The sequence below is a fragment of the Pelobates fuscus genome, chromosome 9 (assembly GCF_036172605.1).
Source record: "Pelobates fuscus isolate aPelFus1 chromosome 9, aPelFus1.pri, whole genome shotgun sequence".
Lineage (NCBI taxonomy): Eukaryota > Metazoa > Chordata > Amphibia > Anura > Pelobatidae > Pelobates > Pelobates fuscus.
The window spans coordinates 163384687-163408978 of record NC_086325.1 but is presented as its reverse complement, the minus strand read 5'-3'; the positions used below and the strand labels follow the sequence as shown (position 1 = coordinate 163408978).

Genomic DNA, 24292 nt, shown 5'->3' with positions numbered 1-24292 from the left:
CCATCACCACTTCTGCTTTTACAGTTGTGAAAAAGTCTTCTGAAAGTAAAATTAGAAATAAAATTGTTCTGAGATTGCATGGTTTATTTGTTTTTGGCTTGTTAAATTTGATTTGTCTTTAGACCTAAATTTGAAAATCCTAATCCTTGATATACCATACTGGCTTTGAACCATATAAAAAGCAAACTAAACACTCATTTAATTTAGGTATTTTGGATCTTTTAAGTGAAGGGATAATAAATCAAGTTAATGCTAAAATCTACTATAGTGAAAAACACATTTGAGCACTAGCAAATTAAATACAGTCTGTCACTTTTGAATTTCTCAAAAATATATCTAAAAATATTGGTCAGATCTCAAATCTATATATCTTGTATCAAGACACAAATAACAGGGGCGGAGCCTAGCCATCAAGCGGAGCAGACATGTGGATCCCGAGCTCCCACAAACTATGCTGATTTCTGGAGTTTAACCCTGGCCAACCTGCATTTTCACCCACTGAAAGGCTTAGATACCCTCAGGGGGCTCCAGCACAACAGCCCGAGACTTTACCAAAGTCTGAACCACACCGGGGGCTGAAGATCCACTACTGCGGCCTGCTGTAACAGAGCTGGGGAGAGGCGGACTATCTTCCCGCTCATCAGCAACTGAACAGTTTTAACAGTTTTGCTCCTGCCCCCCCCCCCCCCCCGGAACGGCGGGGGTCAGCCCGGTCCCCACTGGATTGAATAGATCTGATTGCAAGGCCCCTACCTTCTCACCCGAGCCGGGGCCTAGCCACGCTTTAAAGGCTTAGCTGGTTCTACGCTCTAAGCACAGTGCACTCCCTCAAGATGGTGGGGGTGTCTTATCCTGGAGAGGCTACAATGGCTCGGCAAGCACTTTAAGCGCTTCTGGAATGCTCTGGAGAACCGCCAAGCAATGTTGCCGCTCAAATCACAGGTGGATGTTCAGAGGGGTGAGAGCCGGAGAGCGTGTGAAACTCCCTCGGGCCTAGCTGTCACACAATTGCCCGTACTCCCCACCTGGGCCGAGGGCCACCAAGGGCTTGATCCAGAGATATCGCCCACAGCGACGGAGGGCCCACCACCGTGGACGGCGGCAGACCATCAGGATCCCCTGCTACTCCTGACCCAGGAGGGACTCGAGCCATCCAGGATACCGAGTCAGTGGACTGAAGATGTCGGCCTCTATACCAGCCTGGGGCTGGAGGGTGAACTTACCTCGCTCCCAACGTGCCGCTACCTCTAAGCACTGCCCTGCTACACGAGCCCCAAGCCCCGACAGGGGCTGGGAACAGAGGAGTATCCTACACATGGGGCCCAGCCTGACCGATTAGCTGCAACCTCCGAGCAGTGCCCATTCAGGGAGTCGGGTGAAGCATCTCTGCATGGGGGACAGCCTGACAACAAAAAGGTTAACACTCACATCTCCAGTAGATGACCCGAATTTAACCGTGTGCCCACGATTTTGGAGTTGCCCTCCAGCAGTTCCTGAGCATGTTTCATGGATTTATGTTTACCAGAGTTAACTCTTAACTTACAATTTTCTTGACACTAAGCCCTAGCCTCAACTTACTTACCAACTTGCCCTTATATGACCTACTTTTAGTAAGGCATAGTGCTCATGTCAACATAGTTCCAGGGGATACCTCTTACACCAGATGCTCGTATAAGCAAGCCTATTCTCTAGCAACAAGCGTTGTATTATTATTCACTAGCAATGTATACGCGTAGTTTAGCGTCTTTACTTATACATTACCTAGCCTAGCATGTTTCACAACTGTACAGATCACATGGGTATGTTTACTTTATGGTAAAAAAAAATGTGCATGTCTTCTCTATAACCCCAATTTACTGCAAAACGATATGCCTGAGGATTGCTGTTGGGGTACCTCACGCCTGTCTGTTCTGCCTCCAAGCACAGTAAAAATACAAAAAGATAAAAAATAAAAAATATATAATTATAATATTTCGGCAACCCTAGACATAATTTTGTGTATATTTACTAAGTAGTGATTTTGTTTAGTAAGTTAGCATTTGAGATGTAATTTAGAAAAAAATAAAAAAGGTTAAAAAAAAAAAAATCTTTGCTATTTTGATCTAAATTTTGCAAGTTAGTGGTGAGAGAAATGGTCCTACACGTTTCGTCCAATAACTGTGAACTTTTCCAGGGACCCAACAATGTAATAACAGTAAAGCATTCGAACAACATTTTGCTAACAGTTCATAGTGAGAACTAGGAATCACTGCTTAATTAACATCTAACAGTCATAGCTACATAGAAAATAAGTACAACATTTTAAGGGACCCTCCACAGCAATACCATAGGCACACCCAGGTAATCCCTAAATCCTGGACTGTTAGGTGTGCCTTGAGGAGAGGGTTGAGGAGCACTGACGTAGGATGTGGGAGATACATAGTGGTAGGATGTTATCCCCTTTAGTTCCATCAGCAGTAAATATAAAGCAAAAACAACAAATATATATTCAATTCAGCTTCGTCAAATAAAATTATTCTTATCTGATTATATTCAACCCACAGGTATGTGGGAACTGATAGTTCGAAATTAATACAGAAAATAAAAAGGAAAATCAACAAAATTATATATTCTATTTAGCTTAGTCAAATAAAATTATTCGAATCAGATTTATTCTATCTAACGCACTGGTATATGGGAACCGATAGTTATAAATAAATACGTGTAGCTGAATATCTCAGATGCAGTTGAAGAGGAAAGCAAGAAACATCAGGTAAAACGTGCTTCTCTATTTATGACTTATCAGAATTTGCAGTAAATAATATTTTTACACTTTTTTTGGAAATGTAAACATTTAACAATGTCTTAACAGATCGTCTTCTTAAAATAAAATCTATGAATTCCCAGATTTTATTTTAATAGGACTATCTCTTAAGTATAATTCTGAGCGCACCATTGTTTTTTTTTTGGTGATTATAATATTTTACCCTTATACAATTTGCAATGTTGATATATCAAGACTTCTCTAAATCTTTATAAATACAACCGCAAAACAGAAATATTTACAAATAAAAAACAAATAGAACATAGAGTAGTATTGCATTTACACCAATATATATCTTGTGGATTATTTCACTCACAAAAGTGATCTCCCAAAAATGGGTACAGCCTTTTTCCAATAAACTGAATTTTGGAAGACATGCCTACAAGCAAATTACTTTTGTGCTCAGTCCATTGTGAGAAGGCTGAAGAATTTAAGTAAATACAAAATCTATCTACAATAAAAAAAAGAACCAGCAATAGGGTAATTTAATCAAAACACCATAACTCTGGTATATTTTACTCACAAATGCAAATTATTTGCAGACAAAACAGTATAATGAATGGTGGACCTTTGTTTTTCTAACTCCCAATTCAGTGATTTTATTCAGGAGAAGATGAAAAGGAACTCATAATGTAAAAGTGTTTGTCAAAACGCACCTTTAATATATATTGCACTTACAAAGTAAGAGTTTATACCCCACTGAATCATCACTGATTTAAAGCACATTTTCACTCCGGTATTGTAATGTGTCTGTTATCTACCATTACTTTGGAAGTGCAATATATTGTAAAAGTGTCTGTTGTGTTTTTTATTTTTTTTTATTGTAGCTACTTAGATGTTGTATTTGTATTTGTTTGAAGATATAGAGGAGTATTATTTTATCTACAATTTTATATGGAAAAGGGTAAACTGACGTTTAATTTGCTTGTATCCCCACATTTATCCCTCTTGTGTGTTTTATATCTGGGTTTTGTTGCATTTTTAAAATTAAGAATTTATGTACTTAGTTTTGGGAGATATGCCAACAAGCAAATTACTTTTGTAAATAAAATATTCCACAGGATATATACTGGTGTATATGCAACACTACTCTATGTTTTATTTGTCTTCTATTAGTAGATATTTCTAGTTTGTGGTTGTATTTAAAGGAACACTATAGTCACCTAAATTACTTTAGCTAAATAAATCAGTTTTAGTGTATAGATCATTCCCCTGCAATTTCACTGCTCAATTCTCTGCCATTTAGGAGTTAAATCACTTTGTTTCTGTTTATGCAGCCCTAGCCACACCTCCCCTGGCTATGATTGACAGAGCCTGCATGAAAAAAAAACTGGTTTCACTTTCAAACAGATGTAATTTACCTTAAATAATCGTATCTCAATCTCTAAATTGAACTTTAATCACATACAGGAGGCTCTTGCAAGGCCTAGCAAGCTATTAACATAGCAGTTAATAAGAAAATCTTACTTAAACAGAACTTGCAATAAAGAAAGCCTAAATAGGGCTCTCTTTACAGGAAGTGTTTATGGAAGGCTGTGCAAGTCACATGCAGGGAGGTGTGACTAGGGTTCATAAACAAAGGGATTTAACTCCTAAATGGCAGAGGATTGAGCAGTGAGGCTGCAGGGACATGTTCTATACACCAAAACTGCTTCATTAAGCTAAAGTTGTTCAGGTGACTATAGTGTCCCTTTAAGACAAACATTTTCACACATTCTCTCTGCATAAACTACTGGACATTTTTTTTATTTTTAAGTCGATTTGTGATAAAAAAAAAAAAGTCTGGAGATGGAGGGAAGAAAACATAAACATTATCACGATGAAGAATTTGATCACCATCTCCTGATAGACACGTACGCTGGTCGTGATAAGACAGATACCAAAGAGGAACTTGTGAAAATTCCAATGCAGAAAATATTCCAGTTTCTGTCCTCAGGTATGTTCAGTGTCCCCTATGCCAGCTTTTATATTCTGGTCTTGGTGCCTCCAGTAAAGCAACACCCCCAGTTGTTATAGATCCTGGAGTGCCTGGCATTAATGTATACACTATATGTAGGCACATGAAGAAGACATGCAAAGGAAGTGATGGGGAAATTTACAGAGAAGGAGATAGGTAAATGAGAATTAGAAGGGAGATTATTAGGATAGAGAGAGACATTAGGCTAGCTGGGGAAAAAACATTTGGGGTGGTATTGTGTGGCGAATCAGTGAATTTGGGAAAATGGCTTGGGAGTGATTCATTAGGAAAGTATGGCACTGGGAATGAACTGAACTATAGCTCTCCCCAGAATTTCCCCAAATTGCTATCATTGCTTAGATGATGGAATTCAGTTTTAATACCTTACAATTTGCTGTTTAGTTAATAAATACAATGATATTTCACTGTAAACGCTCTTAATTTGTTGCTTGAATAAGAGATTGGAGAACCATGTCTCATTGCATTGTATAGTTCAGATGCCTGATATTAGCCAAGTAACTGTGCATACTGCATATAGCCATTGTTTCAACATACAGACGTTAATATAAACATCCCATGGTTATTTTGAAATACTTTGAAGAGCACGTTAGTTATGCATTCATAACTCAAAATACATTTTATATTCTATTTAAAACCAAAAATAACCATAGTGAAGATTACATGTCTACTAATTTGTTTCCCAACAGGTATTGTGAAAGGAGAAACTCTGATAGATCTCACACTTGGAGCAGCCTTTTGTCATTTGATGGTTTTGGCCGACTTCTTCAAGGAAATCACCATTTTAGATTCATCGGATAAAGCACTAGAGGAAACTGAAAAATGGCTAAATAAGGATCCAGGAGCTGTAGACTGGTCAGAAGCCGCTGAAATGTCATGTGAACTTAAGGGTTTGAGGTGAGTCTGCTGTGTTTGAAATTTGTTTTTGTAACAGCACTCCCGACATAAAAGGGTTTAACCGCCATTTAGTAGATCTTCCCCTTCCAGAGACACAGGCACAGCTACTGCAGAACACCAAACTCCCAAACTGGATACAAGGGAATGCTCCAAACTCCCGAACTGCATACAAAGTAGCACTCCAAACTCCCGAACTGGAACTGCACGAATAGCTGCTGGTAGATGAACAGGGAAAAGCACCCAAGCAGCTTACACTCCTGGCAATCAGTCTCTAACAGCATACAGTGAATCCCCCCAAGAACAAGACAAGGCTCCGTGTTGAGGGTCAAGCAGTGGTCTGATTTATTCAGGGCTACCTGCCCAGTATTTATGCAGGTCTCCCACCTGGTGGAGACTGCCCTAGGGTACTAGATGGAAGACTGTAACACAGACAGACATGTATCACATTCAGACACACAGAAGTAAAACATCCCCACAATGCATCCTAATTTCCCTCCCTCTATCCTGGAGATAATTGGGAAGTGATCCAATTATCTCCCAGGACAAAGGTAAAACGCCATTATACACGTGGGGACACAAAGACAATAAAATATATAAAGTTACATTAAATACATAATATACATACATGTCACATATCCCCAGATAGCTGGGATCTGAGCGCACAATTGTACCGAATAGCGCTCAGATCCTATACACACAGTTCAATTGCCATGGAGTCAAAGTCTTTAATTGCACGAATAGGCTCCATGGCATAGCTATCTAGGTTAAAACATTCACATATAAAAAGTCCCGATCAATCCCGCGTTCGACTAAACAGCCACGAATAGAAGCAGGGAAGGCTGGAGGCTCAGCGGTGCCTGCACGTAAAAGTGTCTGCTTTTAGTGCACTGAATCCGGGCTGAGCACCGCTGGTCGTCCGGGGAGCTCCATAACACCGCCACCTAGCAGCCGCTAAGTGTAACCGCGGCCACCCAGTAACAATCAATTAAGCTGCGGTTAACCGCAGCTACTGGGTGGTCAATTGACGGCACACGCTAGCTTCAGGGAGGCAGATTGAAGGCACACGCGAGCTTTACGGTGGTCGCGCCTTCGGTATTTTCTTCGGTAGATAAAATCTACCGAACGCCCTGGCAGAAAGCCTTTCTGCAGGGAAAATAAGGTATTTTAAAAGTCCTGTCCATACTCTAAAGGGAGCAGGCGGGCAACCAGGCTCCTCCAATGCAATGTGGCGTTTTGCATTTTATGGAGAAGGTTAGAAAAAACACAATAACTCACATAGTATTATTTACTAAAGTGAGAACTTTGAAATCTCAAGCCTTGATTAGTGTACTGTAAACCAAACTGTACCAGGTTTGTAGGAATAAAATACTTTCATACCACAACACAATCTATTTACAGAAAAACTATCAGGGTTTTTAGTCAAGGAAATGCAAAGTGGCATGCCCCTGACGACCACGTGCAAGCACGCTGAAACACACGTCGGGCGTTTCATTTTTTCCCATTTTTTTCCCATTTTTATTTTACACTTTTGGGTAGCACTATGAGCACTGTTTAGTTCAGTAGTTATTGTGCTAATGGTACTAGGGTTTGCTGGTTCAGGTAGGCACTAGCCTTGTGCTGTTTCTTATAAAACAGATTTGATGTGCAGGAACAGTAGGTGAGGATCACGGAGATAAAGGAGCTTACAATTTCAAAGGATGAGAAACAAGTCCACCTAGGAGAGGAAGTGAGGGGAGAATATGGATATGGCAAGTTCAATATGTAGGATAAGTGCTAAGAGATCAATTAATGTAAACAATAAATTAGGCTGCAAACACTGAACGTAAGGAATACCCACAAGACCTTGTTGCGCTGAATACTGTGGGTATTAAGTCCAATTCTTTGGAAGATCCTGGCTTGGATTCGTCCAGGCTTCAGCTGTTGGTAAGAAGAGCAGTTATGGAGACCTTTACAATTCAATGTTTAGTGAATAAACCACAGACAATCTTATTTAGCACAATAAGTACATCTACAATAACAATAGATTGTATAAACTGTATTGTTTGGTTAAAACAAAATACGTAAACCTGATTCACAATAGTATAAATATGTTTTAATTTACTGCATAGATAGAGCATGACATACATTATCAATAGAGTTGAGCGAACCCGAACCGCAAAGTTCGGGTTCGTACTGAACATTACGGTTTTTGGACCCCGGACACGAACACGGACATTTAAGTGTATGTTCGGGTTTGAGTTTGCTGTTCGGTGATTTAATGGTGCGTTTTTAAAGGCTGCAGGGCAGCCACTCAACAAGCGTTTGACTCGTTTGCCCTTAGAGGCCTACTAATGGCATGGCTGTGATTGGCCAGTGCAGTATGTGACCCAGCCTCTATATATAAGCTGGAGTCACGTCTGCCGCACGTCTAATGAGCTCTTGTTAGTGTAGGGACAGGATGCTGCAGCTGTGAGGGACAGCTTATGAAAGAATTCTGGTGTTGAATCTGCAAACTACAGCGATTATTCAAACTAGAGTGATTATTTTAGTGGGTGCTATACTACATTTTTGTACCCTGCTCTGAGCCCAATACCACAGAGAAAGCAGTGTACTTGCAACTGCATGTGTGCCAGGCACATGACTTTAATCTGTTCTGGTAGCTCAGTGGGCAACATCTAGGCATTTTTAAATACTGCAATTTTTTGTGTGCTAAATCGTACATTTGCGTACTGCATTTCGTATAATAGAACCCTTAAATACTACTATTACATTGTTGGTTTAAAAAATCACACTTTATAGTACATTTGCGTCCTGCGGTCCACTTCATATCTGAGAGTCAAATAGAACCGTCAAATACTGTGCTTACAGCGCACTTTTCAAAATTCAAATTGTTTTGGGTGCTAATGCTAATTAGTACATTTGCGTCCTGCGGTGCACTTCATATCTGAGAGTTAAATAGAAACGTCAAACACTGTGCTTACAGCACACTTTTAAAAATTCTTATTGTTTTGGGTGCTAAATAGTACATTTGCGGCCTGCGGTGCACTGCATATCTGAGAGTCAAATAGAGCCGTCAAACACTGTGCTTACAGCACACTTTTAAAAATTCAAATTGTTTTGGGTGCTAATGCTAAATAGTACATTTGCGTCCTGCGGTGCACTTCATATCTGCGAGTCAAATAGAACCATCAAATACTGTGCTTACAGCACACTTTTAAAAATTCTAATTGTTTTGGGTGCTAATGCTAAATAGTACATTTGCGTCCTGCGGTGCACTTCATATCTGAGAGTCAAATCGAACCGTCAAATACAGTGCTTACAGCGCACTTCTTAAAATTCAAATTGTTTTGCGTGCTAAATAGTACATTTGCGTCCTACGGTGCACTTCATATTTGAAAGTCAAATAGAACCGTCAAACACTGTGCTTACAGCGCACTTTGAAAAATTCTAATTGTTTTGGGTGCTAATGCTAAATAGTACATTTGCGACCTGCAGTGCACTGCATATCTGAGAGTCAAATAGAACCGTCAAATACAGTGCTTAGAGCGCACTTTGAAAAATTTAAATTGTTTTGGGTGCTAAATAGTACATTTGCGACCTGCAGTGCACTTCATATCTGAGAGTCAAATAGAACCGTCAAATACAGTGCTCACAGCACACTTTGAAAAATTCTAATTGTTTTGGGTGCTAAGTAGTAAATTTGCATCCTGCGGTGCAACTTATATCTGAGAGTCAAATAGAACTGTCAAACACTGTGCTTACAGTGCACTTTTAAAAATTCAAATTGTTTTGGGTGCTAAATAGTACATTTGCGGCCTGTGGTGCACTTCATATCTGAGAGTCAAATAGAAACGTCAGATATTGTGCTTACATTGCAGTTTTAAAAATTCAAATTTTTTGGCTGCTAAATAGTACATTTGCGGCCTGCGGTGCACTTCATATCTGAGAGTCAAATAGAACTGTCAAATATTGTGCTTACAGCACATTTTTAAACATTCAAATTCTTTAGCTGCTAAAAAGTCAGTTTGGTGCCTGCACTTCATATCTGGTGCATGTATGCAACACTGGCAAGTTACCGCTTCTCAAGAAAGTCTAAATATTTTTTTAAAAAGTGAAAAATTGATCCAAGTTTAAGGATTTAAAGTGGACTCATAACAATTACAGGGCCTCGTCAGAGTGGTGTATTGTTATTTATCTTCACTACATCCCCACGTCGGGAGTGGGTAATTTGCGCGCCTGCTGCCTTCATTGCATGTGGTAGCCGTTTCTCAGGCTCCCTCTCTGGAATCGAACCCTGATTCCCCATTACCCGTGGTCACCATGGTAGGTGTGGAAAATTGCATCGAAAGTTGATAGGGCAGACATCCGATCGGGGACGTCCGATCGGCACGAGGTTATCACAGACAAGCGCAGCCGCCTGTCCATGGCCAACGTGGACAAGCTCACGTTTATTAAAATGAACCAGGCATGGATCCCACCAGACTTGTCCGTGACCTTGTGCAGAATAGACATTTATACCGGCCTCACCCAGCCATTGTTATACTCAAGTGCACTTATTCTTTTTATTCTTTTTTTATATGTCCCAATATTTTGGGGGCTACCCCAATTAAAAAAACAAAAAACAAATAAAAAACAGTGTTGGCTACCTCCTCCTCCTCCACCGCCGCTGCTTCCACCTATACCGCCACGGTGTACACCCAGATATATCAGAGCTGCTGCAGAAAGTGCGGGCCGTCTGTGCGCGCTTTTGGCATTCTCACCCTGCTGCTGCTCGCCTGTCTGTGCTGCAGCGTAACTTCGGCCTTCCCGCTCACCGCCTCATATGTGATGTGCCCACAAGGTGGAACTCCACCTTGCACATGCTGGAGAGATTGTGCGAGCAGCAGCAGGCGATAGCGGAGTTTCAGCTGCAGCATGCACGGGTCAGTCGCTCTGCACCACAGCACCACTTCACCACCAATGAGTGGGCCTCCATGCGAGACCTGTGTGCCATGTTGCGCTGTTTCGAGGACTCCATCAACATGGTCAGTGCTGCTGATGCCGTTCTCAGCCTTACTATCCCGCTTCTATGTCTCCTTGAAAAAACGCTTTGGGCGATGATGTAAGAGGATGTGGCACAGGAGGAAGAGGAGGAGGAAGAGGGGTCATTTCCACGGTTATCAGGCCAGTCATACACAAGTGGCTCGGAGGGTGGGTTCCTGCACCAGCATAGGCCAGGTACACAATTGTCCAGCATCTCCACACTGTCCCATGGAAGCGTTCAGCTGTCCATCTCCCAAACACTGGAGAAAAAGAGGGATTACCCCCCTACCCACCCGCGATCCCTGGCCCTGAATGCCAGCATTTCAAAATTCCTGGCCAGGTTTAAAAACCTGATGGCGTTATTGAACTGCAAGAAATGCACCGCAGGATGCAAATGTTTCTTTTTTTATATGTCACAATATTTTGGGGGCTACCCCAATAAAAAAAAAAAAAAAAACAGTGTTGGCTACCTCCTCCGCCTCCACCGCCGCTTCCACCTACACCGCCATGGTCACCGCCTCCTCAACCTTTTACTCCACATCCACCTCCTAGAGCAGGGTGCAAAAGCGGAGCGGCCGTCCCTTAGACAGTACGCCTGTTATTGCCCACCGCACCCAGGGACCGAGCACACCAAAGCCAGCTCCAAGGAATTCCCTAGCATGGCAGTTCTTCAGACAATGTGCTGATGACAAGACACTAGTGGTTTGCATGCTGTGCAATCAGAGAATGAAGCAAGACATAAACGTGCTAAACCTGAGCACAACCTGCATGACCAGGCATCTACATGCAAAGCACGAGCTGCAGTGGAGTAAGCACCTCAAAAACCAAGAAAGGTCTCAGGCTCCTCCTGCTTCCTCTTCTGCTGCTGTGTCGGCCTCTTCCTCCACCTCTGGAGTGACAGTGGCACCTGCCACCCCGCAAACAGAAGATGTGGCAGTAACGCCACAACGTCCGCCATCATCCCCAAGCATCTCCACACTGTCCCATGAAAGTGTTCAGCTGTCCATCTCCCAAACACTGGAGAGAAAGAGGAAGTACGCCCCTACCCACCTGCGATCCCTGGCACTGAATGCCAGCATTTCAAAATTCCTGGCCTTTGAAATGCTGTCATTCCGTCTGGTGGAGACGGACAGTTTTAAAAACCTGATGGCGTTATTGGACTGCAAGAAATGCACCGCAGGCCGCAAATGTTTTTTTTTTTTACATGTCACAATATTTTGGGCGCTACCCCAATTAAAAAAAAACAAATAAAAAACAGTGTTGGCTACCTCCTCCTCCACGGCCGCTTCCACCTACACCGCAACGGTCACCGCCTCCTCAACCTATGGGTCGCTTAGTATAAACTATGTACACAATAGCAGAGGCTTGTGAGGCCTTTTCTCCATGCATCAGGAGTTGAGCTCAATTTGAACAATGAAAGAGAATCCCCTGCACTCCAACCCTCTCTCAAATGGATAATTCTGGTGATCCTCGTGACAGCTATGCCTTAGATTTTGATTTATGTTCTTCCACAGCTAAAATCAAATCAAAGATTCCATCTAGTGCTATTTTATCGCTCAGCTGTATTTGTATGTATTTTATGTTATTTTAAGTAATTTTCCTATCCACATTTGTTTGCAGGGCACTTGTCCTACTCTTACCCCCATTTTACTTCCTTTTGCAGCCCTATAGCCCTTTCCAGGACTTTTGTGGAGGCATTTTAGTGCCCAAAAGTTCAGGTTCCCATTGACTTCAATGGGGTTCGGGTACGGGGTCAAATTCGGGGTCAAGTTCGATCCCGAACCCAGATTTTTTTTCGAATTTCGGCCAAACCCGCCGGACCCGAACATCCAGGTGTCTGCTCAACTCTAATTATCAATACTGACACAAGGTCAATTCTTACAAGATTTACAAAGTTTGGAACAATATGTGCAAAGGATAAATTTAACTTTTTGACATTTCCATGTAAACTAGGTAAAATCTGGGAAATTAAAGGAATGCCTTGTCATTGACTTGCCTGTGAAAAACTGAAACATTTATATAAAATTTTATTGTTTGCGGTACTAAATTGAGACCCTATCAACACGGCTCTCTGAAATATGAATGGGTTTCTGGACAAAGTGTCTATGAAAAATCTCACAATTACGACAATTATTATTTTTAATCCTACAGTTTGCCTGTAACAACTCAGACTCTCAACAAAGTGGAGACAGGTCAGACACATGAAGTAGATGTCAAATTCGCTCGGGGAGGACAGGAAGAGCGCAAGAATGTATTTTCAAGGTAAGTACTTTGTTTTTGCCAACAAACATAAGACCAAGTATAAAAGGAATTGAATGACCACTAGATCAGTGTGATCAGCTTTCATTAATATTTTTTTGTACTGATATTAAAACATATTGAATACATTTAATTTCAGTGAACTATTGGAAGCTGAAGAAGACAAAGTCAGAAGAATTGTGAAACGTTGTTTAAAATGGGATCCCACCAATGACAATCCACTGGGTTCCATTGTCCTGCCTCTAGCAGACTGTGCCATTAGTGCCTGGTACTTTGATATCACATGTAAAGATCATGCCAGTTATCTCAACAACTTTAGAAAATTCTCATCCCTGCTGAAGGTGGGAGGTCATCTCATTCTGTTTGGCTTTTTTGATGCCACCTATATTACAATTGGTGATCACAGGTTTTCCTTCCTAAACTATAATGAAGATTTTTTGAAGGAAGCTCTCCGAGACAATGGGTATACAACTCTGATTTTTGACGTATATGAAAGCAAACTAAGCACTCACTTAATAGATCATGCACATATTGGATATATCGTAGCTCGTAAGGAAAGGGAGAATTAACCATATTAATTCTTAAAGGATTACTCCAATCACCACGACCACTTCTGCTTTTGGTGGTAGCAATCTGTGCAGCCTTTTTGCTTTTGTGCCCCAGGCTAGTTGCACCCCAGGTAAACATGACTTAGGCAGCTGTTCTGGGCTCGCTAATGTTAATTCTGTGCAAAACGTGCGTCAGCACAATTTGCGCACTGGTGAAAGATTTAATCAGCGTCTTCTCTTGCAGGCAGCGGTGTGAGTATCAGCTGACAAAGTATCTCATTGTAAATCTCCCCAATGTAACTTCCCTCTCTCCCTCCCCAGTGACAGCACTCTTTCACACCAGTTTTCCTAACCTCCACCTCCTTCTTTTCTTGTCCCTACCCCTATTCCACCCTTTTGCAAGGCCACAATCCCTCTGTTCAAAACTGCTGTGCATGCGCCAATTTGGTCTGAAAAGAAAGAGGAAACTGTCATTACTGACAGCCTCCTGGGGGCGGAACAAAGCAGCAGTGAGATAGGACTAGTGTTTAAGTGTATGGGTAGGGGAGAGGTGCCTGACATTTGAGATGTAAAAATTAAGAAAAAAAATCCCCAAATAATCCTTTATTGTGTTCACTATAGAGTAGTGGTAGTTTGAGTGTAGGGCTTATTTCTCGTTCCTATATAGAATAATAGAATAATTAAATAATTCTAATTGTTTGTTTTCTAGCACTTTTTTTCTACAGTATATCTAAGACAGAGATCTACTGACAATGAGATACACTGAATTCATTATAGACAAATCAATGCAAACCTTTTCCAAATACTATTTTATGGTTTTATGATGCATGCTTGCTATCTCACATGTTATACTACTTAACAATGGTTCATGCATTATGTCATTAACTGATTAAGAGCAAAATAATATTCTGTTCTTATTTCAAAAGCTCAACATGGGATTATATGTGACATTGATAACCAATGACATACAGAATGCCAGTCAGTAAGGTCTGTGCGTGTAAAAGCAGAAAGCTGAGGTCTTCCATGAGACCTGTCTCTTTGTTCAGAGCACTTATAACGCAGAGCATGCTGGGATATAATATAATATACAGAATTTCATAAAGTTGCAACATGGTGCAATGTGGAACAGACCGATTAAATAATTAGAATAAAGGTATTCTGGACCTTTCAATATGTTATAATTCATTTGTAGCAGGATGACTGGATTCCAAACATACAAAAGATTTTTTTTTGGTTTTTGTTTAAACATGATATATAGCATAATACTGAATGAACATGTATTACAATCAATATCCACTTTCAAATAGTATCCATGTTCAATCGAAAAACAAAGGAAAATTATTACAATAAATACAAAAACTGACCTAGCCTCCCTCCACCCATCCCCATACAACCCCCTGAATAAGTGAAGGGCAGGTCCGCGAGGCGAGCGCGACACGGGCCGTCGTGGCGTCTGCGGACCACCATGCAATAACAATGTAAAACACAAAAGGGGGAAAAAATAGAGAATAAGGTGTAAGGGACAGGTATAAGAGGACTAGGTAGCGGTAGGGATAAAAAAAGAAAGAAGGAAAGAAAGAGGAAGTGATGTCATAGACAGGGCCTTTTATGGGCATCATAACTTTTTTCTGATTGGTTGTTATGTTTCCATGCTGTTGGAGTTTTCAGTAAAGAAAGATATGCAAATATGAAGCCTCCTGTCATGTGGTAAAATTGCTCAGCATGAACCATCATGGATAGAACCATGTGTCTTCACCAGTTCTACCTTTAGAGAAATGTTTAACAAAGATCTAGGCTGACATATTACAACTTTTACATCCTTAAATACAGCTTAGAACTCTATGAGAAATATTTTCTTTTATAGAGTTTTGGAAAGGCCAGAAGAAAAAGTAGTGTCCCCCTGCCTGAACTGAGATGTATTTGTCAAAGACAAACAAATGCTCACTGTCCAGAGGACAGTTCGGTGAAAGTAGACCACTTAGCACCGTCTTTCTTCAGAGATCCAGATTCATATATATATATATATATATATTCCCAAAAGTTGATCCGATCTTTATTTCTCTTGTTTGGGCACAAACTATGTCAGCCCAATTGTTTGGTTTTTTTTTATATATATATTATCCAGAGATATCATATAGAATGAATAGCAAGGCCAATTGAACTCAATTTCTCCAGGAACATGCTTTTTTTTCCTCAGAGAGACAAATTGTTATTGGATTGAAGATACAGAGTTGTTAAACAAACGTGTAACCCAGTTTGTGCCCTGGAACACCTTGGGCTTTACAAGCAAAATGCTTTTAATCCAGAACAACCAGCTATGCAAACTCTGATTCATCAATCTTTCAGCCTTTAGTCACCTAAAAGCATTTAAGGTGGAATACATGCATTGCCTCAAGGATATTTAAGTGGACTAGATAATTGAGATATATTTAAAAGATGCCTATTTTAATATTCCAATAACATACAGTAATGATATTTATCTGGACGGGAAACAAACAGCATTTCATGTGTCTCACCTTTGTCACCATTGTGTATCACCAAAGCCAGTTCTCACATTTTTGTAGAACAGTTAGATGCATCACATTATCTATATAGCTGATATTGTCATTCTTTAAAATATAAATAAAGGTCAAACATCACAAGACCATACCTCTCACTTACATATTCAGCGGTACAAGTATATCTTCTTACCATTCATTTTTTGCAGTGATTATAAAATAGGAGTACTCCCTTCTTGTCCAGAAGTGTTGAAAAAAAAAAACACTGTGAAAATCAGGCTGTATCTGTAGTTACAATCAACACAGCTTGAATTATTTATGAATTATTGTAACTACAGATACAACCTGGCTTGTTGCTGGGAATCTCTGTAAGAGGTACCCTTTTTTGTAATTGTTTATTAAGCCCTATGGGGTTATAAAATGTTTTATAGTTTTGTTTTCTGACACTGTGTTTCAGTTGCTTACCTGTAAGAGTTTGTTCTATTTTATTGTGTATTCTTTTTTTTTTTACAAGTCCAAGAGATCGTTGTCAATGGACACGGACATGGTTGACAGATTTAGGCTTCCTAATTATTTTAGGAACAATTTTTTTTTTTTACATTGAAGACCATGGTTTTCCTTGGTGTATTTTTTATCAAACTGAAGCTTTGGTTCTTCCAAAGTCATAACCCAATTAAATACAGAGCAACATTTTTATTTTTTACTTTGCAATTTTGTGCAAAGTTATAGATGTTTGCTTCTATGTAGCCCATTTTCCAAGGGTGATTTCATTACACAGTCTTGTAAAGACTAAAACCAAGACATTCACAGTTACTCGTTTGAATTATATGGACTTGCGTTCCTTGGTTCAGGAGGATTTGGAAGGAACCAACTGATATGTTGCATCTTGGCAGTACAATCCCCACCTAGGGTTATGGGCCTTTTCTCTTGACCAAGAAGGTTATAGTCCAGGAATATGGGGGAAATAGAAAAAAAAAACACTAATCTAGTGTAGTATGTTAAATATATATAAAATGTATATAAAGTGCACAGTCGCATATTAATGTGAGTATTAATCCTCACCGAAGGACTTATGCTTACATATATTCAGAGATTTAAACTGAAATCCACATTTTGCCCTACTGATAAGGGAAGCCAAATTGAAGCATTCAGTAGAATGCTCATTAGATATATTGAGAATTAGGTAAGAACTCTGATTAGAAAAAAAATACTGTATGTACTGACCTAACCCACAAACAAAACAGAACATCAAAGCATTCTTAAGAAAAAATAGATATAATCATGAAGAGTGCTGATAACGGAGATGGTCTGGTGGTGATGTCCACTCAATATTACCTTGAAGAAACATATAGGTTACTAGGAGATTACTACAAATATGTAAGATTCAAGAATAATACGAATAATGATTTAACATAGCATTAAAGTATCTACTGAATGAGGCTAAAAAGAATGGAATAATAAATGATAATGTCTACTCCTTTTGGTTTTTAGAATTCCCTAAGGCACTGACTTTTTATTTCTTATCTCAAATCAACAAATTAAAAGAAAAATCACCTGGAAGGCTGATAATTGCCAGCATCAATTCCCTCCCCTCTAAACTCTGAGAATGTATTGACTGTTTTTTTACAAAAGTATACACAGAGTACCATGTCATATATGAAGAATGCTAAGCACCTTATCCAAGAATTTGAGTCAATAGAATGTAAGGAAAATGTTCTGTTGGCTACAATAGATTTTATCCCTCTCTCTATGCTATTATCGATCACAAATTGGGGATAGAGGCTGTAATAACAGATCATGAAATGGAAAAAGATATAGACCCTCTTCTTGGTGAATTTTTACTTAAATCTATTGATTTTATTCTTAATCACATTTTTTTAGTCTTAATGAGGAGTTTTTTTTTTTGTACATATAAAAGGTACAACAATGTGCACCACATATTTTTATGGCTTTAATATTTTTATGGAAAACTGGGAAAGATGCAATATATAGAACAATAATCCATATGATGTGGACATGTGTTTTAAATCATTTTCTACAATATATTAACCTAAGTATTTCTAAGTATAAAATTGACAAAACCAATCAAGACAGAAACATTTTATGAAATCAACAGATACAGGCATTTTTATTGATGTGAAAAGTGGACATCATCCTAAGTAGTTAGAAGTGGTTCCAAAAAGCCAGTTCATTAGAATATGTAGAAATGGTACTGATAAAGATCCGTTTTTTAAGCAAGTGGTGGTTTTAAAAAATTAGATTCCTGGATAAAGGATAATCACAAAGTTTTTTTTAGATACAGAGATTTTAAAAATAAACAAATTCCTGTTAGATAAAAATATAGAAGCACCAATAAACAGTTCTAAATTTGAATATGCTTTTAATACTCAATACAAAAGCATTTGACATTCATCGTATGCTTAAAAAACATTGGTCATTATTCTTGGAGCATGAGGTTTTAGACATTAAACTTCAGTATGTTGTATTCCACAACGAATGCTCCAAAAGGTCTGATGTAATTAATTCTAACTTTATTAATGGAGTAAAAACACAGTGTTCCAAATAAAAAAAAATAAAAAAAATAAGAAAGAAATCATACTAACGCGTTTCATCCCTTCATCCGTCTTTTTCAAAGTGCATACAGTACTTGGTTTCACAGGTCCCCTTTTTAAATCACTTGAGCGCGATTTTCATGAGCTACTTCTTCTGGGTCTGTCCACTCTCCGCCCACACATCTCCATCTTGTCGTTCCGTTATGAAGTAACTTGCGCATAGCATTGGTATGTCATTACGCTTCTTTTTCCGGAACCGGTGGGGGCACCATCTTATATGTGGTCCTTTGACCGGAATTTGTCTAAGGAAACCTCTGATTTCTACATAGAGTCCTTGTACAGTAATAATTCAATATTTCAATTCACATAACTATGAAGTATTTTAATGGTATAAATCTTCATTCTAAAATCCAAATCTACTTGTATAAGTCTATTTTCCTAATTATAAAATCTTTATATAAAGCAATAGTAGCAGGTAAATGTCTTATATAAAATTATATATTATAAAACAATGAAAAAGGTGGGGGATTATTTCAGACAAGGATATTACCGGTATCTAAAATCGTATATAAAAGTACAATTGAAAAAAAAATTGTGAAATATAAAAATACCGATAAAGAATCCTAGAAAATAAATGAAGTTACATCAAAGTCAGCATTAAGACTATTTGGGGTCACAGTGTTAACATTAAATGTTGAAAAATATTTTTTATGTACTTTAAATGTATTTAACGTGTTGATATAAATATTATAAGTTTTATTCAGATTGCTTCCAGAACACTGAAATTGAGAAGCCATACCTAGGCCTATAGAGTATTACAGACTTTCATTGTATAGGAATGGAGACCACATCTGGTTCACTTTAAGAGTAATGTTGAAGGGCTTGTTTATAGTAACCTTTGACCTAGCCTTGAAAGCCTGAATTCCTTTGAAGACTCACATTTCTACAGGCATTTATTCATTACATCATGTATATAGAAGTTCTTTGTCTTACATATCTTGCTGCCAAATATAACGTATGACTTTAATCATAGATTTCAAATGATGCTAACTCACACCCCTTTTTCTAAGATAGCCACTTATTTTAAAGTAAGGCAATCTTATGTATACTCCCCTCTGTAACTGAATTTTAAACCCATAAAACTAATTGTAGTTTAGAATTCGTGGCCAATACCTTTAACATCAAAAATGGATAACAACTGGAACATTGCTATGTATTGGACAAAGACTGTTAATAACATTTGTTATTTCCGGATGATGTGTTATGTTTGAATAAACATAAGTTAAACTGCAAGATACTTGATTCGATTGTTAAGAAAACTGATATGTGACAAACAAAGATTTCACGGAATGCCAATTTCCTACATTTAATGGTGGAGAATGCGGGCACCAACAACAGCAAACTTTTGATTTAAGCCTGAATTATTACTGACTTAATATTTAAGTGTTCTGCTACAAGCTACAAGAAGATTACAAGAAGAAGACAAGAAACTCACTGAAGAAAAGTTGAAATTGTTCCCTGAAGAAAAAAGCTTTAGTACCCGGCTTGCAACAGGAGAAACACAAGTGACTGATACAGCAGGATGGCATCCCAAAAATCCTTTATTTAAACATTCAGTTTTACTATGCGAAAATAGAGTTGCGCAGGGTGAAAAATCGTTCGAACGTGGAAATGTGCTCAGTACTGACGGAAGAATATGACGATAATTATTGAGATGGACAATCTGGATCCTTTTATCCATACTTTATTTATGAAGAAATAAATGTTATGACGAATTGCAGATCGAAGATGGCATTTCGGAGGATTCTCAAGAAATAACTACATATTCCAAAAAGTATTCTTCCATCAGATGATGCGCACACCTGTGGAAATCAAATACTTCAAGGGTATGTGTCTTTAACATGTCTGTAGAAGTTGCTCATATGTATATTGAAACAAATTGTATTAACTGTTTAGTTAATTATGGATTGGCAGCAAAAGACTGCTGTCAAATGTAACAGGATCTGTCTGTAAAAGAGTTAACCATGAAAATGCTATTGTGTATTGAAATGGTTAGACAGATTAACTGGTATTGAGCAAAGCAATGTGGTTAAAAGGGAAAGAAAAAGTTGCATTACTGGCAAAAGGCTCTCTGGAAACTAATGATTCTATAAAGGAATGGTGTCAACTTAAAAAGACCAGTAATTGTTATGTTTGTAATACATCGAAACAAAAAAGAAATGTGTTGTTAAAAACAATTGAAAAATATATGTGTTGTTGCAAGGTCTAGTAATTACCTAGCCCCTAGCTAAACTGTAAATCTCCTTAAAAGTGTTAAAAGAAGGAAATCGCCCCCCATGGCTCTCTTTTGAGAGTGCATTGGATGCAACATTAGTTGAAACAAAAACTCAGACTCTCGGCAGTTGTTGAAAGGTTTAAGTAATGTCAAGGAAATTAAGATTTTAATATAATGAAAGAAATGCTTAAGAATCAGACTGATCTGTTAAATAGAACCCATAAAACAATGTCTCACATGTCCAATATTAGACGTTGTTACTAATTTTGACAATTTGCAAAAATTGTTAGTCTGGGGAATGTTACAGATATTTTGTGGAAAAATCTGAAAGATTTGGATTTTAGTTTGGAAGTAGAAGTTGTGTGAAAAGGGCAGGAGAGAAGAAAAGATATAGAAAAATTGGGAAATTGTGCAAGAAAAAGGGTCAGATGGACACTCACAGATTAGCCAGATTGATTAAAAATGTGTCTAAATATGATGAGCAGAGAGGACCTTTTTACAATATGAGGGTTTTTGAAGGTGAAATGAATAAACGAAAATTTAGTGATGTGGTAGCCACCAGATGTTATTTGATCTGGCTGCCAGCCTCATTAAGTGAATGGGTTAAAAATTAACTCATTGATGTGTTGGAGGATAAAGAATGTGAAAAGCCCAGAGTTTAGTTGCAGGAATTGTTTCCAAATATATTGCTAATGGTTGTACAGTGTGCAACTGGTTTGAATAGTTTTAAATTTTCTATTTTTGATTAATTTAAATGGAGAAAATTGTGATATACATGTTTGTGCTAATTTAAGGAATAAGGCATGGAATTTGATTACTGACACAAAACCGTCTACTATGTCTAAAGAGTAACATAGGCAGAGTGTTAGTGAATATGTCTCTAGAATATCAGGGTAACCAAATGAGCTAGATTAAGAGATTTTGTTGCTATGGAAATTATAAAATCCTTGCAATTGTTAAAAAGGAAAAACACAGGAATAACTAAAATGTTGCACAGACACACTTTTGTCTAGGGATACTTCGGCAGGACTGGCCCCTATTAAAAATGTGTCTAGTGAAGAAGGTAGAAGGAGAAATTAGGTTATTAATTGAATATGGTAATTTTAGAGTGAGGTTTAAGGAAAGACCACAAAATTAACAAAATTACCAGGGTACTAAAAACTATTCGGCCACACCCCAAGATAGATATTATAGGGTTTTATTAGAGTAATTCTATGGTATGCTATAATTGCAACCAAGAAGGTCATGTTAGGAGATATTGTCCTAAATATGAAGAAAAAAACTTACACAGTGAAAGGGAAAGAAAATTGAATTTCCCAGACCATAAGAATCTACAGAGAGTGGCAGCTGTAAAAACAGAGCATACATCTTCAACCAACCCCCCGTCACATATCAAATTCATGTGAAGAGTGTATACTGATGTTAAATGCCATTGAAATTCAGCAAGTGAAATCTGCCTAAACCCACCAATAAATAGGGATGTGTAACCCCTAGCTATTATCAGATCTATCTTGCTGATAACGAAGTGAAGATGGGCGACCATATATTTATGGAAGACTAGAGGGAAATATAACAGAGTTTTATTAGAAACAGGAGCAGGAATGACTCTAATAAAACACGCTTGCCTTTAAAAAATTAAGCATATCAACAAATCCCTTCTAAGTTTTAATGGAACACATGCACATGCAACTCTATCCACTGATAATGACGTTGAGTTTGAAGGAGGAAAAATAAATGGTGACTAATGGGTCGACCTCTCCTCCCACTGTACTATTATGGGAATGGATATTATCAATGGAAAAAAGTTGTATGTGGATTTATTAAATTTGGTTTTATGGCAAGCTTTAGGTGAGAGAAAAACAGTTTGCGTGGTTAAACCTAATAATTTAAGATAGTTTAGTCATGATATGAGTGTAAAACAGAGTAAAGTGTCACCTTCTATACAACAAGATGATGAGGTTGTACCATATCTTAAAACTAAATACCCCACAGTGTGGTCTAAGTCTAAACAAGATTGTGGGATAGTGAATTTGCAAGTTGTAATTGTAGTTCTAGACCCCCTGCAGTTAAACAATATAAGATCCTAAAGAAAAGAAGAAGGTGTGAATCAGGTGATAAAAGCATTGGTATCTCAAGGAGTGTTGAGAGTGGGTAATTCCAAATGTAAGTCACCATTTGGCTAATAATCAAGCCGATGGCACTTATGGTTTAACTGTGGACACGTATGTGGTGAATAAGTAAATCTCATCAGATATCATGGCGCAAATAGATGCTAATGTTAAGTACTTTCTGTATTGGATATAGTCAATGTGTTCTTTTCTATACCATTCAATCCAGATAGTTAGTATTGCTATGCTTTTAGCTTAAAAAATCATCAATATCTGTTCCAGGTGTTGCTACAGGGCTTCCACGCCTCACCAGCTTACTTTCATAAAGCAATGGCTCAAGTATTGAAACCCCTGGGGTATGGGACTAAGATTTTGCAATATATTGATTATCTGTTAAGTTCAAACAGTAACAAGGGAAGAGCATGAGCAGATACTGTGTGATATTTGTCAAACACTGGCAGATAATGGGTTAAAACTGAACACATTCAAAGTGCAGATCTTGAAGGAAAGATTTACTTTCCTAGGAGTTAATATAGATCCAGAATGTAAAACGCCATGTACAGCAAGGGTTAAAGCGTTACAGCAATTGCCAAGGCCAATGACAGTGTATCATCTACAGAAATGTTTAAGCTTGATAAATGTTAGCAGAGAATTTATATATGATATGGCAGGGATAGCAAAACCCTTATGCAATATGCTAAAATATAAAAGATAAGATCATCTGGACAGGGGAATTTGAAAAGAGTTAAATCTGTTAAAAGATGCTCTCACACAAGCGCCTGTGCTAGCTGCTCCCATTGAAACAGTACCATATATTGTTCAATGTTATGCAGGTGTCTCTTCATTAATAGCAGTTTAATGCAAAGGTAGCATGAATCTTTACGAATGCTGGGATATTTTTCTAAAATTATGTATCCAGTGGAAAGAGGAATGTTTTCCTGTGTAAAACAGCTCATGGCTGTATGATGGGCTTTAGAAGCAACACAACACATGGCAGGATTTGGACAGATACATTTACAAACCCCCCAAATATCTAAAACTGTTACAAAACTGTTCTGAGTTAGGAGTACATAGCTCGTTGAATATTGAAGTTACAAAATAAACCACCCAGGGTAGAAACCAGTAAAAGCTATGTTATTCCTTATTTGATGTCAGAAGGAAATGGAAATATAATGCAGATCTCCTTTTGAGAAGCAAATAATACAAGGGATTTCTAGTTTGTATGTGGAGGAACAAGATTTTATGTTGATGGATTACATCACACAGGTTATGTCATATATGACGATTAAACAAAAGAATTGCAAAGATAGACTGCCAGGCCATATGGCTGCTCAGAAAGCTGAGTTAGAGTCTGTAAAGAAAGTTCTAGAAATAAC

The 24292-nt window shown here is 38.3% G+C and overlaps 1 protein-coding gene across 1 annotated transcript; it reads left to right on the top strand.

Moving 5' to 3' along the window:
* Nucleotides 1–4591: 4591 nt before the first annotated feature.
* LOC134573711 (nicotinamide N-methyltransferase-like) lies at nucleotides 4592–13504 on the top strand. The gene is made up of 4 exons (XM_063433490.1): nucleotides 4592–4739; nucleotides 5468–5675; nucleotides 12828–12938; nucleotides 13075–13504. Exons 1-4 carry the CDS (start codon nucleotides 4592–4594, stop codon nucleotides 13502–13504), a joined length of 897 nt encoding a protein of 298 aa, XP_063289560.1.
* The last annotated feature ends 10788 nt before the right edge of the window (nucleotides 13505–24292 follow it).

What these genes read in the sequence shown, in the direction of transcription:
- LOC134573711 (XM_063433490.1), top strand. Translation starts at nt 4,592, where the DNA reads ATGGAGGGAAGAAAACATAAACATTATCACGATGAAGAATTTGATCAC. An exon ending in TGTGAACTTAAGGGTTTGAG is followed by an intron (nt 5,676 to 12,827) that starts GTGAGTCTGCTG and finishes TTAATCCTACAG; the next exon opens with TTTGCCTGTAACAACTCAGA. An exon ending in CGCAAGAATGTATTTTCAAG is followed by an intron (nt 12,939 to 13,074) that starts GTAAGTACTTTG and finishes ATTTAATTTCAG; the next exon opens with TGAACTATTGGAAGCTGAAG.